Below are 17,173 nucleotides of genomic sequence, written 5' to 3'. Positions count from 1 at the left end.
GAGATATAGGAGGATCTCTAGCTCTTGGACTAACCAGATTACATTTTTTCTCTGGGTGAAATGAAAGTATACAGATCTAGAATTCTCTGCCTGACTGCAGCCAGCTAGCTTTACTGCCTTGTTTAAATGAACACCAAGGTCCTTAATCAGAAAGTAAGTTACTCAATTTAGTATCGAGGTACTTTCTTTACTCTGAAGCCTCCAGCACCCTACACATTATAGGTCCTGGTGGTGTTGGTCAAACTTAACGGAATACCAGAATGAACAAAGTTATGAGTCTAGCACAAAGTTTGATATACTCAGAAATGGTTCATATTGTGCCAGATTTTTTCCTGTTTTCATAAGAATCAGTGTACTTGTACACTTTTGAATTAGAATATCCTGCTATTAACAAGTAAATTTTCTCAATCAACTTGATACCATCTAGCAGAAGATGGGTCCTAACCAATATCTTGGTTTATAGCTTAGACGTGAGAGATTAACTAGAAATGCTAAATGAAGAGTAAAAACAGTTTCCCCACTGGGGGAATTTGCAAGAAAGCTTGTGAATATTTTCCATGGCATCTGCTGGGGATATGGTACAGAAAAAAATGAATGTGAGAGAATGAAAATGAGCCAGACAAAAACTCCTTTTTTAATGTTTATTTTAGAGAGAGGCTAGTAATTGATTAAACTAGTCCAATATCTGAAAACATTCTTTTTTAATCTTAGCTTTGCCTTTTATGCAGTTTGAAACTTTGGAGACTCTTCTTTGAAGTGGAGCAGAGTCGAGTCTGAAAGGAACAAACATTTTCCCAGACAGATGTGTGAAGAAATGCCTGGAGCTGCGTGTTCTCGCTCGGGCTGGCCGCGCAGGCCGGGCTGTTCAACGCGCAGCAGCATTGCTCTGAATGTCCTTTCACCTCCAGGGGAAATGTTTTCCAATAATAAAAAGAAAGAGGGTCACCTTTCTGGTCCTTCCCTGATACCTTTACCTTTTCTTTTCTTTTCTTTTCTTTTTTCTTTTTTGGTCACACCCAGCGATGCTCAGGGGATACTCCTGGCTTTGCACTCAGGAATTACTCCTGGTGGTGCTTGGGGCCCCTATGGGATGCGGGGATCGAACCTGGGTCAGCTGCATGCAAAGCAAACGCCCTCCCCGCTGTGCTATCGCTCCAGCCCCTGATACCTTTTCTTTTAGCTTGCCATTATTTGCATTGTGTTTCTGGTTTTTGTGCCAATTCTGAGAAGCTTTTGGTGGCTCCCATAAAAATAGCGCTCTTTTTAAAAATTTTATTCACCTTACTGAGAATTCTTCTTTCCATTCCTGAGCAAGTGATGGTGAAAAGACATAGTGTTATTCTTTTAGCAGGTTCATCTTCACAAGTCTAAAAAGTTGTTTTGTTTCCATTACAGAGTCTCCATGGCAACAGCATCTTCCCAGGTCTTAATTCCTGAAATCAACCTCAATGACACATTTGACACCTTTGCCTTAGATTTTACCAGAGAGAAAAAGTTGCTAGAATGCCTGGATTACCTTACAGGTACTGTCTTCTTGTGTTTACTTTCAGTGTTGTGTACTTTTCAGTGACACAGGTTCAGATTGCTGCCCGTAAATCTTTGTCACGCTTCTTTGTGTATTGTTTGTCCCAAATAAGAGAGTCCCAGATTAAATAGGGGATTCTGATCAGTAAGAGCCCACTCACCACCTCTTCTGACAGTGAGTGTAGTCAGTAGAAATAACAGCTTTGTTGGCCGACAGAGAGACGGAAGTGAGTACAGCATGAGTTTCCACTTCATGTCAACAAGAGAACAAAATGGTGCCAGCTTCGTTTGATCTAGCTCCTTGCCTTTGCAGCTCTTGTCACCTCCACGGCATCAGTGGAGCTCAAGTAGTGGAATCCTCATTTGCACATGACAAGTTCAGTCACTCTGTGGAACCTAGCTAGCTAGGGAATGGCAGAACTCAGGCTTGGCTCGAGCCTGCATGGATTCCAGAGCCCTCTGCTCTTTCTATTAAAAGACTAAATTTCATCTTGGCAAAAGGCACCCCGGCAGATATCCCAAATAGCAGGTTTGAAATTCCTGGTGCCATGTTTTAATCCTGAGCTTTCTGATAGGTACTTTGGGGTTCCATGCTTTAAAAGCAAAAGAAGCACCAGTAACAGAAAACAGCCAATTTTCTTCTATTCCTCACCATGCCTCCCCGTTTTCTTTTGTGTCAACCTCTAAAGCAAGTACCAAGAACATTTGCTGGGAAAATGCAGATTGCTTAAACGACCTCATTTGTGTTAGCCAAAATCGCTGGTGCCTGTGACTTTGGGAAGGCTCCACCTATACAGGGAAGCCAGATGTGCACTGACTTAGGACATATGCAACCTTCCAGAAACCACATCCCTAACTCAGTGCGCCGTCAGCTTCCAACTCAAATTGTCTGTGTGCGCTGGAGACTTAGATGTTGGGAAAGGTGGAGCAAGAGAGAGGGAACACTGTGACAATTATTTTTATAGTCTGGGAGAGAAAGCCAGAAGTTCTGCTTTCCAAAAGCATGGTACTCCCATCTCCAGTTTTCTTTGCAAGAACCCCAGGTGCTATTTTGATCCTTCTTGATTCTGCAAGGAAGGTGAGTCAGCCCATTAACTGCTTATGCAATCTCCTATTTCAAACCATACTACATCTAGTAAGGAATATTACATTGATTCAAAAAGCATTCACAGGAAGATCAAAACTTGGGTGAAATTCTTTAGGAGGATGGTATTCTCCCTTTTTAAGCTTTGAGCTTTGAGTTTTAGCTAAGGTAACGGTATGCAGTAGAACTTGCCACAAGAACAGAAATAGTCTCTCTCTGCACTGCCCAGTATGGTAGCTTACAACCATGTGGAGGCTATTGAAAACACCAAGGGTGCTAGTAAGCTTTCACTCTTCTTTGCTTCATTACCAGATATATATTTATATTAAATGATATTGAATTCAAATATCAACAACTACATATTGCTTATGGCTACTCTATTAGGACTGCATGTCTGGGCATTCTCTGATTGAATTGTTTTTTATGCAGGACATCCTTTTAAACATCTCCTTTTTTCTTCTCTCATGTGAGAAAACATATGATCTCTAGAGCACAAATCCAATTAGCAGTGAGTAAATCCACAGAGACCAGACAAGAGAGCCACGTGATCCAGGGTTGGATAGTGGGCCAGAGGTCACGTTGGACCTCGGTCTCTTTCTTTTTCATCTGTGCCATCTTCATTATGTTGCCTTTTGCCACATGATCAAAACACAGCTTATTCTTCACCAGGTCAAGGTTCTAGGCGATGAAAGGGGGAGTGAGAATAGAAAGCTCTGTCGGCTAAATTTCTTTTCCAGGAAAACAAAACGTTCACTCAGAAAACCCATCTAAAACCATCCACTTGGGGTCTTGTGGGCCAAATGCCACAAGGTCAAACCCATAGGCAGAGAAGATGGAAAAGTTTTTAGGGTCACATTCAAGGCAATTCTGTACAAAATTAGTGTCTTATTCACAACTCTCCCCTGCCATTTTCCCATAATCAAATAATTAGTGTTTCCAAAAGTAGGATTTCAAGAACATGTGCCCATTTTGATCCATTTGTGAGTGCCAAAGGACTGATTAAAGGGGAAAGTGTGAGCAGACTTTGTACTGAATGTACACCATATATCATCCCGATGGCTGTTTATGCCCAACTGAAGACCATATGGGGTACCTGCTATTATGCCTCCTTAGCTGTCAAGCTCAAACACAAATTTAGCTCATTTCTAGACATAACATCAATCCTGGCCATAACATATGATGCTTGGCTGATACTGCCAAGTCCAAATAGTTTATCGGACATTTATAAGCAGGAAGTGAAGTGTTTGTAGAGTATGAGTCCACCATTTCTTGTGTCCTGTTTATGAGAGGCAAGAAAATAACAGTTCTGGTACCAATTCTGTGACTATTGAAATTGGCAGCAGGCTGGTGTTCTCATTTACAATAAATTGGGTATTGACTTTTCAGGACAAACCCATTGGGTTTACAATCAAAATAGGGTTGGCCTGCCTGGCTGTGAAAACAAGATTCTCCCCGCCCCACCCCATATGTCATGTGTCTAAGTGGTGTGTCAGGCTAATAACCAGAGAGGTAACGTTTCCTCCCTGATTGGTATCTGCCTACTTTGAACATAAGTTTTCTTTTGTTTTAATCACATCTTGTAGTGCATAAAGAATAAATCTGCCTGCAGTGTTTGCTGGAGAAATCATTCAGTGACCTCTGGAGGAGGAAGGCACATGAGTGTTTTTCTGTGGAGTCCAGCAGGATTGTCCCACACCGACAGACAGCAGTGAGCGTGTTTTATGATGCAGCTGCGCCTTTCCCGCAGACTGCACCTCTCATTGGTGTCACTGCTTTGTGTACATCCCAGTCACAGCACACAGCACTTTATCTTGCGTGTGGATACTTCAGGAGGCAGATGTATAAATGTGTGTTCCAGAAAGAACTATCCAAGAGCTATGAGGCTCTTTCTGTCTTAATGCAAAACAAGGCCCTGCGTGCCACGTTGCAGCACTCTCGGCCTAGGGAGTATTCAACACAGAGAAGTGACTTGCTTCCTGTGATACTTACCCTGGAGAGATGTTCAGATGAACAAGCAAAGATTACTAAGATGATCAGTTTTTTTTGGTTTTCTTTTTTGGTTTTCTTTTTGCTTTTCGGGTCACACCCAGCAATGCTCAGGGGTTACTCCTGGCTCTGCACTCAGGAATCATTCCTGGCGGTACTCAGGGGGCCATATGGGATGCTGGGAATAGAACCCGGGTCGGCCGCATGCAAGGCAAATACCCTACCCGCTGTACTATCGCTCCAGCCCAAAGATGATAAATTTAAAATCAACCATTTCCATAAACGTTGCTCCATCTTTGGGTTGATTTAGGACTTGTGAGTCTTAACCAGAACTTGAAGCAAGAAAACTCCAGTAGAAGCAGCAGTTTCTGCTAATCTAGAGAAGACACAGAAGTTTCTCCTTTTGAAGTTAGGTTCTGGTATACAGAAGAGTGGAAAAAAAGACCCCAATCAATTTTCTAAACCAGGGGTTGGCAAACGTGAGCTGTAATGGCCAGATGGCAGATATTTGAGGGTTGCAGGACATATGGTCACAACTGCTCAGCTTTGCTGTTGCACAAAAGCCGCTATAAGAAATGCATAAATGAATGTACCTGGCTGTGCGCCAATAAAACTTTATTTACAAAAATAGGGAGTGAGACAAATTTGGCCCATAGCCTTCATTTGCCAACCCCTGCTTCTAACATGTTGCTGCCAGTGTAAAGCACTCTGCCTAGTCTTTTTCTCACAAATTCATCTCATAAAGTTAGCCACTGAAATCAATCCTGTAGAAGTCAACTTAAACTCATTATTTCAGTAGGATTTAGACTTCTCTGCTCCAAAAGGCATTAAAGACATAAAACAGCAGCCTTCTCCAGCAATAAATCTAACCAAATGCCAAGGACTGATGTTTTCTTTGGGGAAGGAAAATGTACTTCTTCGATAGATTGATTGTTAATCATGTTCTTAATTTGAAATATCACTCATTTATTGAAGAATGAGAAGAAAATTGGGCCACAGTCCTAAGGTTTTTTTTATAAGGTATCAAAGCATCTAAGGAAGGAATGAACAATTATGTACAATATTTGGATGATTTGTTCTAGAATAGTACATGTCACTATTTTTTCAGTTGGGTCCCTAAATATAAAAATAACAGTGCCATGTGCTCAGAGGTTGGTAAGTTGATTCATTGGCCAAGTCTAGCCCTCCACTATTTTTGTTTGGTTGGTTGTGTAGTTGGTTTTGTATTGGGGATCACATCTGGCGTTGCTGGAGGTCCAATCCCAACTCGATGCTGGTGGCTTGCTCAAGGGCCCAGGTAATACTGGGCATCCAACCCAGGACCTAACATATACAAAGCACATGCTTTACCATTCAGCCACCTCCCTGGCCCTTCTCCACCTGTAGTATTATTTTGTTTGGTATGTTTGAGTTTGGTTTTGGGTTTGGGGCCGTACTAGCAGTGCTCAGGGACTACTCTTTGCTCTTTGCTCAGGGGTCACTGCTGATAGTTCTCAGGGGACCATATATGGCTCTGGGGATTGAACTAGGATCAGCTACTTGCAACGCCTTACTCTCTGTACTGTCTTTCAGGCCCCAGGATTCTCCCACTGTTTTATTTTGTTTGAGGCACCATGATTTGCGTGATAATGTTTCATGTAGATATGTTCCAACACCACACCCTCCACCAGAGAACCCCTCCCCTGTTTCCCCACCATAATGAGCTCAATTCTATAAGCCTATTTTTTAAAAGAAAGTTTTTTATGAGGCCAGAATTATATAGTATAGCAGGTAGGGCACTTGCCTTGCATAGGACCAGCCTGGGTTTGATACCTAGCACCCCATATGGTCCTCCGGACAGTACCAGGACTGATTCCTGAGCACAGAGCCAGGAGTGAGCTCTGAGCACAACCAGGTTTGGTCCAGAAAACTGAATAAAATTCTCATATACATGGGAGCCTGCCCATCTCTGAGTACAGATTGTCTGTGGCAGATTTTATGGTGCAAAGGCACAACAAAGTCATTGCACTGGCCACTGTATAACCCACAATGCCTTACATATCGACCATCTAGCCTTTACTGAAAGCATTTGCTGTTTTCCCACACCTCTATCCCTTATTGCAAACGTGAGCCAAGTTACAGAAGTTCATCTTATTTACTTTTTTTTAGCATGTTTTCCCTCGTGAATGGGATACTAGTTACTGTTTGCTTAACATTTGAAACATACTTTCATGATAAGTGGAGGTAAGTCCACATTGGCTGGTGGAAATCACACTACCTGTTAAAAATCAAAGTGATATCCAGGGGAAAAAATGGTCTTTCAATTGGGCTCACCAATTCTAGGCTGGTAGTGCTAACCAACATCCATAGAAATTTCTGTCTATGTTGTAGCCTGTTTGTCTGAAATGTATTCCTGGAGGTGTTTGTTTGTCACCTAATGAGCATCCATGGTCCCCACAGCTCCCAGCTCTCCCACAATTAGAGAAGAGCTGTGCACGGCTTCCTACGATACCATCACTGTCCACTGGACCTCCGATGATGAATTCAGTGTGGTTTCCTATGAGCTCCGCTATACCATCTTCACTGGACAAGCCAACCTCGTCAGTGAGTACCACACACCTGTTGCCTTTTCTCTTTGGTGACTGTTTTCAGAGGACTGTGCTTCTAAATTTGGACCTCAATGGAAGACAAGAAAGGAAAGAGTATATGATATTATGGGCTTGTCTTTCCCAACCAATATGACCACACTCACTTGTATTGCCCTGCTGAAAAATAACTGGCCAAAGAGTGATGAAAATTGCAAACATATTTGTAAGAGAAAGAAACAGGATGCAAAAGAATGTCTGTGGTCTGAGTTCAATTACATATTCAGAACTTGCAGATAGATAGAAATGGTGTTGTTTACAGATGTGCGTGGAAATATAAGAAACTTTCAATCAGAGGAGGATGCTGGCCTGGCTACCTCTGGAATGGGCACCACTGGGAAGAGATGTGAGGTTCTGGGGGTTAACAATGCGTGCTGTGTGGGAAGTACATGATCTCTTGATATATTCTATGTTTGGTGGAATGTACTTTTCTGAAGGTTGTTTCACAGTAATTAAGCAAATCGCCCAAGAACACCAAATACCTGCCCCCATGCAAAGCCAAGACTATCCACTGAAATATTAGTAATTGGTCCCCACTGGGGAGAATTCCAGACCTGCTTGAAATGCAGAGGAGCCCCTCTCTCCATTGAGGCCCACAAGATGTTTGGCATCATAGACGATCCGATGATCTCACAGAGCAGCAGGAGCTTCCAGAGAGATGCTCACAGGACAGCCCTCCGCCCCTGCCTACGCTCATTGCAGCCCCATTGAGTACATGGCAAAAGACCAGAAGAAACGGCCTTTGGGGGGAGTAAGGTTGAAATTTCTTTAGTAAAGAAAAGCCGAACATGTCAAACAGAATAGAACAGAAAAGATTAATAGCTACTTTTCAACAAAGAAGTGTTTTGAATAAGTCCATATCAACAGAATAGGCTTGTCTTATATAAACCTTTTCTCTTTTCACTATGCTGTTCTTTCATAGTCCCTATAAATCTGAGACATGGGAGAAGTTTAATTTAGAACTTATTAAGAGGGTGATGCAGAGACACCCCTACTTTGAAGTGACTGTTGATGACACCCACCTGCCTGCAATTCCCTTGTGTCCCCTTCCCTCCAGCTCCCCTCCTCAGCTCACTTACCTTCCACTTTCTTAAGAGCCAGCTGTGGGTGCTTTGGTTAAAATCCTGCCATTTGCTGAGGATATGATTTTGGAATGTAAAATTAAAGCATTGAGGACAATGCAAGCCAACTGGTTTAGAGATAGGAAGCAGAGAGAGGGCAGAACTAAGTCTTGTGAGAGGATGGCTATGTGTCAGCAAATTAGGGGGTCCCACGCAGCTCTGTCTTCCTAAGGAACTTACAGAAACACACACTGGCACGGCATGTCAGGGCCTCTCAACTAAAGCCCGACTGTGGAGTTGAGTGAGGAAGGGGAGAGACAGTGAGAAATAGAAGCTGGACTCTCTCCCATAGACACCTGGTTCCAGAACGTACATGCTCTGAATCTTCCCGTAGGGGCTAGAAGAGAGAGGCTGCCTGGACTTTAGCCTCTGCCTTGGGGAGTGGGGCAGAGGGATGGCGTCTTATATGCACCATGGGAAGCTGATGCAGGCCGCCTTCTGGAGAGTGGGTGGAACCCTGAGACTAGAAGCAGCAGGTGTGTGAGCTCTGTGGATGGAAATCATTCACCGAGATAGAAGAGCCGGGACCTACCAATAGCACTAGCCATGGAGCACTGACTTGTTGATCTCTGGCCCAGATCCTCAGAAACACACATTGTCCGCAGGTACTTGAATTGCAGCACAAAGCAAGTCTGAGAAGCTGGCCTGGCAGGGCTCAGGCTCATTTTGCTGCTCTTCTATGGGATTCTACCATATCTTTCATCCCGCCCGCACAGCAAGCAGAGCCTGGCAAGCTCCCCATGGCATATTCGATATGCCAAAAACAGTAACAAGTCTCACAATGGAGACGTTACTGGTGCCCGCTCAAGCAAATCCATGAACAATGGGACAACAGTGCTACAGTGCTATGAATGTAACATTGCAAACATGACCTGAGTTGGGTATTTTTCTGTGTATCAGCCTTCCAGGTTCCACAGTTACCCATACAGTTCACATGCAACTTTCATCTTTCCTGAGTTAGTCTAGTCAAGGACTCTCTCTTTCTCTTTCTCTCTCTCTCTTTCTCTCTCTCTCTCTCTCTCTCTCTCTCACACACACACATATTTTAGGGACATAAAAGAGGGCAACCTTTCCACTGGATATTATATGTACTCCACTCCTTTTTTGAGGCAGATTAACTTATTTGTCTTATCTCCTATTGCCATTTAGTTTGTTTCTAATCTCTCATCCGTTATAAGCAGTGCCTCCATTGAGTAGCCTTGCTCAGTTCCCCTTTCACATATTGCAGGTTAGATTTGAAAAACATTTCATGCAAATGGAATTGCTAAGACAAAGCTTATTTACATTGTAATTTTTTCTTGCTGTTGCCCTCAAAGAGGTGAAATGCATTTTCCCAACTATATGAGTTAACATTGTACTGATTGAGGATATATATGTAACAGAAATTTGACACGGAATTGAAGCCCAATATGATTTTCAAACCTGTTGCTCACTTGGGCAGCACATGTAAAAAAATTGAAAGGATTCAAAGGATATTAGCCTTTCTATACTAGAGCGCATGCAATAAATGGGGTAGGACACCCGTAGCAAAATGGACATCTTCAAACCTAGATTATGCTTCATCATAAATCTGAAATGTAAATTATTCTATGTCACTAGTGGAACATTAAATACTTCTTCATTTAAAGTAGTGATTCTCAATTGGACCAATTTTTGCCTCCTAGGTCATATCAAGGGACATTTTTGGTTCTCAAAACCTGGAGGAAGAGGTACTACTGACCTCTAGTGGGTAGGAGCAAGGGAGGATGGGCAATATCCCATATAGCACATGTGTGCGCGCACACACACACACACTCCAAATAATTACTGGGTCCAAAAGTCAGTAGTGCTAAAGTTGAGAAAACTTGATTTGTAACAGTAAATAAATGGCATTTATGTAATCACATTCTAAATATTGAGAATATAACCAAATCACATGCCTACACCACACACACTGTTATATAGTATGGGAGGTGGGGGGAGCAAATCTAATTTATCTTGACTTTGTTGAAGGGATTACTTCCTCATTGTGGAATGAGTATCACTGTATATTGGATAAGCTGAAGGAGAGATTATATCAAACACCCACTTCAGGAAGATGAAATTCAAAAGACAGTCAGAAATTCCAAGTGAAGTGGAGGAAAGGAGAGTGTGGAGGCGTGGGGAGAGCAGGCAGAGGCACGATTCACTGCAGGAAGCAAACTGGGATCGATAAGCATTGTGACATATTCAAAACAACACAGTTCTCTCAAGGGTTCTCTGGACACAGAGGACCTGCAGAAGCGATGTCTCAATGAACGAATAGGGTAACCCTCAAAAGAAAACATTTGGAGTCATTTTATGCCTCTAGGATGGTTCTAGGCCAATATTTCTCTAAAGCTACACTTGAGCCAGGAACAATGACATCATTTGTACATTGCAGTGTATGGAACTTTCCAAAACTTAGCTGCTTAAAAACAACACCTGTTTATTATTTTACCATTTCTGGATCTCAGGATTCTGGGTACAGTTTAACAGGATCCTGTTCGTAGGATCTGATGCTGAGGTGAAAGTGTTGGCTGGGCTACTTGCTCATCTGGAGACACAGTTAAGGAAGCCACTTCCTATCTCCTCAAGTGGTTGTCAGGATGTATTTCATTCTGAGTGTGGAGTTCTGGGGAGATGGCTTCTTCGAAGGCATTAAGGGAGGAAGAGTCTGGACTGATTCATGTCTTTCATCTGTGAAAGTGCTCATCTGATTAATTCAGGTCTACCCAGGGTCATCTCTCCTTTGATTTTCTCAAAATTGATGGATCAGAGATCAGAAAGATGTTGCAGGGGTTCAGCCTTGTGTGTGACCAGCTCCTGTTTGATCCCCACCACCAGGTAGTCCCCTGAACACTATCAGAAGCAACCTCTGGCCACTGAGGTGGAAATAGCCCCAGAGTACCCCTCAGTGTGGCCCCAAACACCACCCAAATCAACTGATTAGTAACATCAATTGCATTACGGTGCAAATTCCCTTTACCTTCCTCATATTTTGTAATGTAATGAAAAGATTAAACCTGGTAAGACTTTGTCCTTTGAAATATTCTCTTGGTTAGTAGCAGGTCACTTCTGGCATGTCACACATGCACAGTAACCAACGAACGGGTCACAATTCGTGCCTATATATGAGGAGAAATGATTACTCAGAGTCATGAATAATAGGGAGTGGGAACATGGGGCCACCTGAAAGCATGATCATCACAGATTGTAATGATGTAATGTCTTGAATCAAAGTATTATGGGTGTCTGGGCAGAACATGAAGCTTGGTCTGAACTCACGAGCCCTCTCTCAGGTGACTCTTCCTGAAGAGTCAGCCACAGGGAACCTAATGAGCAGATTTTTGGTGGTGCCTGTGGAATCGGGTTGAGGTCAGCTAGGAATCCTGCTGCTGTTGGTATGGCTCCCGTGTTGTCTGGCTAGGAAGTGGGACAACTCAACTAATTGCCAAGCTCACTTCTGCATGTTTAGCTCCTTCATGTTCTGGTAGAGTGCAGCGGTTGCACACCCACTGTACTTGTGCCTTCAGGCCTCTGTCCTCCTTGTGTGAACTGACCTGCCATTGGCCCACATGGGTCTTATGATGAGTCCAGATTCTTTTTTTATATATACTTTATTTATTTTTAATTAGTGAGTCACCATGAGGGTAGAGTTACAGATTTATACATTTTTGTGCTCATGTTCCCCATACAGATTTCGAGAGCCCATCCCTTCACCAGTGCCCATTCTCTACCACCAGTAAACCCAGCATCCCTCCCACCCTCCCCAGTCCCGTCTCCCCCCACCCCATCCTGCCACTATGGCAGGGTATTCCCTTTTGTTCTCTCTCTGATTAGGTGTTGTGGTTTGCAATAAAGGTGTTGAATGGCCATTGTGTTCAGTCTCTAGCCTACATTCGGCAGGCATCACCCTTCCCCTGCATGACCTCTGACCACATTTTACTTGGTGTTCCCTTCTCTGAGTTGCCCAGAATGAGAGACCAGCCTTCAAGCCATGGAGTCAACCTCCTGGTACTTATGTCTACTATTCTTGGGTGTTAGTTTCCTAGTCTATTATTCTATATTCCACAGATGAGTGCAATCTTTCTATGCCTGTCTCTCTCTTTCTGACGATGACTCCAGATTCTGAAGAGAGGACCTGTCAGGTTACATGGCAGGACCTAGATAATACATACAGAAAGAAGTGCAGCCAGAAGGCAATCTCTACAGCCTTCACTCCACTCCCTGAATGAAAGAGTTATCGAGTGCCTAAAACTTAGACCCTTCTGGGCAGTTCAACTCTGGCCACCTTGATGTCTACACTTTTGGGCATGGAAATGTGCCCAAGCAGCAGTCATTCTTTATGCCAAAAGAAATCCAACAAGAGCAGCGCAACATTTTCTCCCTAAGGTTTTATTTTTAATTGAATCACTGTGAGATACAGTTACAAAGCTTTTATGTTTGAGTTTCAGTCATACAATGATCAAACACCCATCCCTCCACCAGTGCACATTTTCCACCACCAGTGTCCCCAGTATCCCTCCCCCCATCCCACCTATCCTCGTGCCTCGATGGCAGTTTCCCCCATGCTCTCTACTTTTGAACATTATGGTTTGCAATATAGATACTGAGAGGCCATCATGTTTGTTCCGTTATTTACTTTCAGCACACATCTCCCATCCCAAGCGATCCCTCCAACCATTATTGACTTAGTGATCCCTTCTCCATCCCAGCTGCCTTCTCCCCCAGCTCATGAGGCAGGCTTCTAACCATGGAGTAGTCTTTCTGGCCCTTGTCTCCACTGTCCTTGGTTGTCAGTCTCATATGATGTTATTTTATATTCCACAAATCAGTGCAGTCATTCAATGTCTGTCCCTCTCTTTCTGACTCATTTCACTTTGCATGATACTCTCCATGACCATCCACTTATAAGTAAATTTCATGACTCATCTTTCCTAAACAGCTATATAGTATTCTATTGTGTAGATGTACCAAAATTTCTTTAACCAGTCATCTGTTCTCGGGCACTCGGGTTGTTTCCAGATTCTGGCTATTGTGAACAGTGCTACAGTGAACATACAGGTACAGATGTCATGTCTACTGTGCTTTTTTGCACCCTCAGGATATATTCCGAGAAGTGGTATTTCTGGGTCATATGGAAGCTCAATTTCAAGTTTTTTAAGGAATTCCTATATTGTTTTGCAGAAAGGCTGGACCACCAACAATGAAAGAGTGTTCCTTTCTCTGCACATCTGTGCCAGCACTGGTAGTTTTTGTTCTTTTTGATGTGTACCAGTCTCTGTGCTGTGAGATGATATCACATTGTTGTTCTGATTTGCATCTCCCTGGTGATTAGTGGTGTAGAATATTTTTTCTTGTGTCATTTGGCCATTTGCATTTCTTTTTTGAGAAAGTTTCTGTTCATTTCTTCTCCCCATTTTTGATGGGGTTGGAGACTTTTTGTCTTGTACAATTCTACTAGTGTCTTGTATATCCTGGATATTAACCCCTTATCAGATGGGTATTGGGTAAATAATTTTTCCCTTTCCGTGGGCTCTCTCTGTATTTTGGTCACTGTTTCTTTTGAGGTGCAGAAGCGTCTTAGTTTAATGCAGTCACATTTGTTTATGTTTGTTTCCACTTGCTTGGTCAGTGGTGTTTCATCCTTAAAGATGCCTTTAGCTGTAATGTCATGGAGAGTTCTGCCGACATTTCCTCCATGTACCTTATGGATTTAGTTCTGATATTGAGGTCTTTAATCCACTTTGATCTGACTTTTGGAGCAGCACAACTTATATTTGCTTCTTGGTATGTTTTTTGGGTGACACCGAGTGTTGCTCAGGCCTTACTCCTGAATCTATGCTCAGTGCTCCCTCCTGATGGTACCCATTAAACTAAATGTAGTGCCAGGGATTGAACCTGCATCAGCTGCATTCAAGGCAGGAGCCCTACCCACTGTATTGTCTCTCTGTTCCTACTAGTACTTCAATTTTAATACTGGGTGATTCCAGAAAAAGGCATTCCACCCCCTATAAGTCAGTTGCCAAATGAAAATGGTGTAAGGGAAATAAAAAGATGCACCCAAAGATGTTTAAACGGCCAGTTCTCCCAGGTTGAGTTGGAAAACAGGGAGATCCAGGTGTTTATCTAATGGTGCTACTGTTGATAAATTGTTAGCCCTCACCAGTGAAGTAGCATCCTGATGTCTGCAGGATTAAATTGCAGTGGTGAAAGACAGAATTTCTGTTTCAAGAGGCAAACATTCCCCAATTATTTTTTAACTATTGTACATAGTTATAGTGATTGTGGGAGATGTAGGTTTGAATCCCATCTTTGGAACTCCATAATTTGGGGGACAAATGATTTAGGTCCTCTAGATCTATTTATTCATCCATTAAAAGAGATCATGTTTGGGGCCAGAGAATTAGTATAGGGGTATGGCTCTTGCCTCGAATGAAAGTGACCCAGTTTCAGTTCCCAGCCCCAAATACTGTCACCTGAGAGCCACCATGAATCATCCCTGAGCACAGCCCAGTGTGGCCCAATTACACCCTCCCCAAAGAGACAAGGTTTTATCTTATTTATTTGTTTAAAAAAATTATTAGAGGGGCCGGAGCGATAGCACAGCGGGTAGGGCGTTTGCCTTGCACGCGGCCGACCCGGGTTCGATCCCCGGCATCCCATATGGTCCCCCAAGCACCGCCAGGAATAATTCCTGAGTGCAAAGCCAGGAGTAACCCCTGAGCATCGCTGGGTGTGACCCAAAAAGCAAAAAAAAAAAAAAAATTATTAGAGAATCACTGTGATGTACAGTTACAAACTTATGAGCTTTTGTGTTTGCATATTACTCATACAGTGATCATTTACCCATCCCTCCACCAGTGCCCATTCTCTTTCACCAATGATCCCAGTATGCCTCTCACCACCCCTGCCCCATCTAAACCACCCACCCTGCCTCTGTGGCAGGGCATTCCCCTTTGTTCTCTCTCCTTTTGGGTGTTGTAGTTTGCAATAGAACTATTGAGTGGCCATCATGTTCGGTCTATAGGAGATAAGGTTTTAACCTCGCACAGTTGGTTTACTTGGACCTATGCTGTCCACCATGATAATAAACATATCAGTATTCACAGTTCTTGTTCCTACAAAAGTATAGGCTATACTTTCCCATCATTGTATTTTTGAAAAGGCTGCTATTTTTATTCTTAGTCATGTGATGAAGCTCAGTTATGTAGCTTCCCTAGATTACCTCCATAGTCGCATTTTACAGAACCTTTATGTGGCAGTCTCTGCTGGAATGCTATTTGTCCATATGTTCTGTCGTTTGGAAGAATATTCCTTGTAGATAGTATATATAATAACAAGATCTAATGGCAAAACTCCACTGAAAATTTGCTGTCATGCTCAGAATCTGCCTCCTTCTGCAATGAGGAAATATCTTATAGTCTCTATTGGCAAAGTATAAAAAGTGGTTCCTTGCCTCATCATAATAAATCCTAGCTGACTTTCGTAAAGGAGAGTCTTCTAAAAAGACCTTCACTAATCAAATTCTTACATTCAAATGTAAAATTAATGGTATTATCAATTTTTAATTTCTCATCTTTATTAATGATTTCTGACTAGACATGTCAATGAATTTCTCATTAATATAAAGACACGTATTTAATTTTATAATGCATTCCATGTTTTTTCAAGTCTGGTGCCTGACTTAAAATTTTAAATTGGGTGATCGTCCCATAAACCATTTTTTATTACTAGTGCAAGCCAAAAAGATGCCCTTCTCCAAGGTTTTGTAGCAAAGTAGTTATATGTACTGAATTTACCACAGTTACTTTGGAAACGTGTCAGTGAGTAAGCATAGACTACTTTTATCGAGAATTAGAAGAATGTTCATGTCTGTCCAATCTGTTAGAAGAAACTGACAGGCAGCCTCTCCAAACGCTGCTTGTTACATCCCAGATGGAATGAGGATCTGGTGGCAGGCAACATTCTGCAAAGAAATGCGTCTGACCCACTGTGAATGTGACAGAAATGTACAAAGTTGCAGAACCCAATTTCATCTCAGTATGAATCAGTTATTTGCCACGTTCCATTGTTGTGGTCATACTTATAGTTGAATTGGAGAAGGTGAATATTAGAACACCCTGAAAGATGATTGAAAACAAATTTGGAGAAAAGTAACGTTTCAGGCATGATGGTTGTGCGGGTGTTTCATAAAGAGATGAATAAAACCTGGTCAACAGTCCCAACGCAGTGGGATAGCAACACAGTGGGGTATCAAGGCAGAGAAGTCTGGGGCTTGGCGCCATATGCCAGAAGTTAAATGATGTTGGCGGGAGACCAATACTAGCAACCCAATAATGTTGTTCTCCGGGGCACCCCACTTACTCTAGCCTCCCTCCCCCAAAGAAAATGGTCCATGTTGCTTTCTAGACATTTTTAATCAACTTTTCAATTATTATTTTGGCAATAAGAATAATATGAAGGTAAGCCTAAACGGTAATAGTTGTTTGGATTCATGAAAATAGGTTGCCCCGATGTAAAGGTCTTCAATCAAATTTTACTGCTCCATAAGCTATTTGTTCTTTTAATATTCCAGGGGAACAATTAGTGACCTTTTCTGAATTAATCAGGATAGTCAAGAGTTCCTTTTTTGTTTGGAAAGGGTTTCTGAAGCATTAAATCTTTATATTTTTTTAGTTGGGTTAAGACTTCGGATTGTAGGCCAAGTGGCAGTTTGGAGCAATCTCAGACATCTGCTTTATGATGTTCCTGAAAGCATTCCCCGGCCACATTAAACCTGGCTTTGGGCTTATACAGTGATGTAAAATTTATTGGAACATTTTTACATTTGC

The 17,173-nt window shown here is 42.4% G+C and overlaps 1 protein-coding gene across 1 annotated transcript in view; it reads left to right on the top strand.

Annotated features, from left to right (window-relative positions):
• MID1 (midline 1) overlaps positions 1-17,173 on the top strand; it is a 144,019-nt gene that overhangs the window by 110,560 nt on the left and 16,286 nt on the right. Inside the window, exons 6-7 of the mRNA XM_004612178.2 lie at positions 1,396-1,523; positions 7,034-7,177. Of these exons, the coding sequence (XP_004612235.1) occupies positions 1,396-1,523; positions 7,034-7,177 (272 nt within the window). The remainder of the gene's footprint in view (positions 1-1,395; positions 1,524-7,033; positions 7,178-17,173) is intronic.

The sequence above is a fragment of the Sorex araneus genome, chromosome X (assembly GCF_027595985.1).
Source record: "Sorex araneus isolate mSorAra2 chromosome X, mSorAra2.pri, whole genome shotgun sequence".
Lineage (NCBI taxonomy): Eukaryota > Metazoa > Chordata > Mammalia > Eulipotyphla > Soricidae > Sorex > Sorex araneus.
Note: the sequence above shows the minus strand (reverse complement) of the source record. Positions and strands in the feature narration are given on the sequence as shown.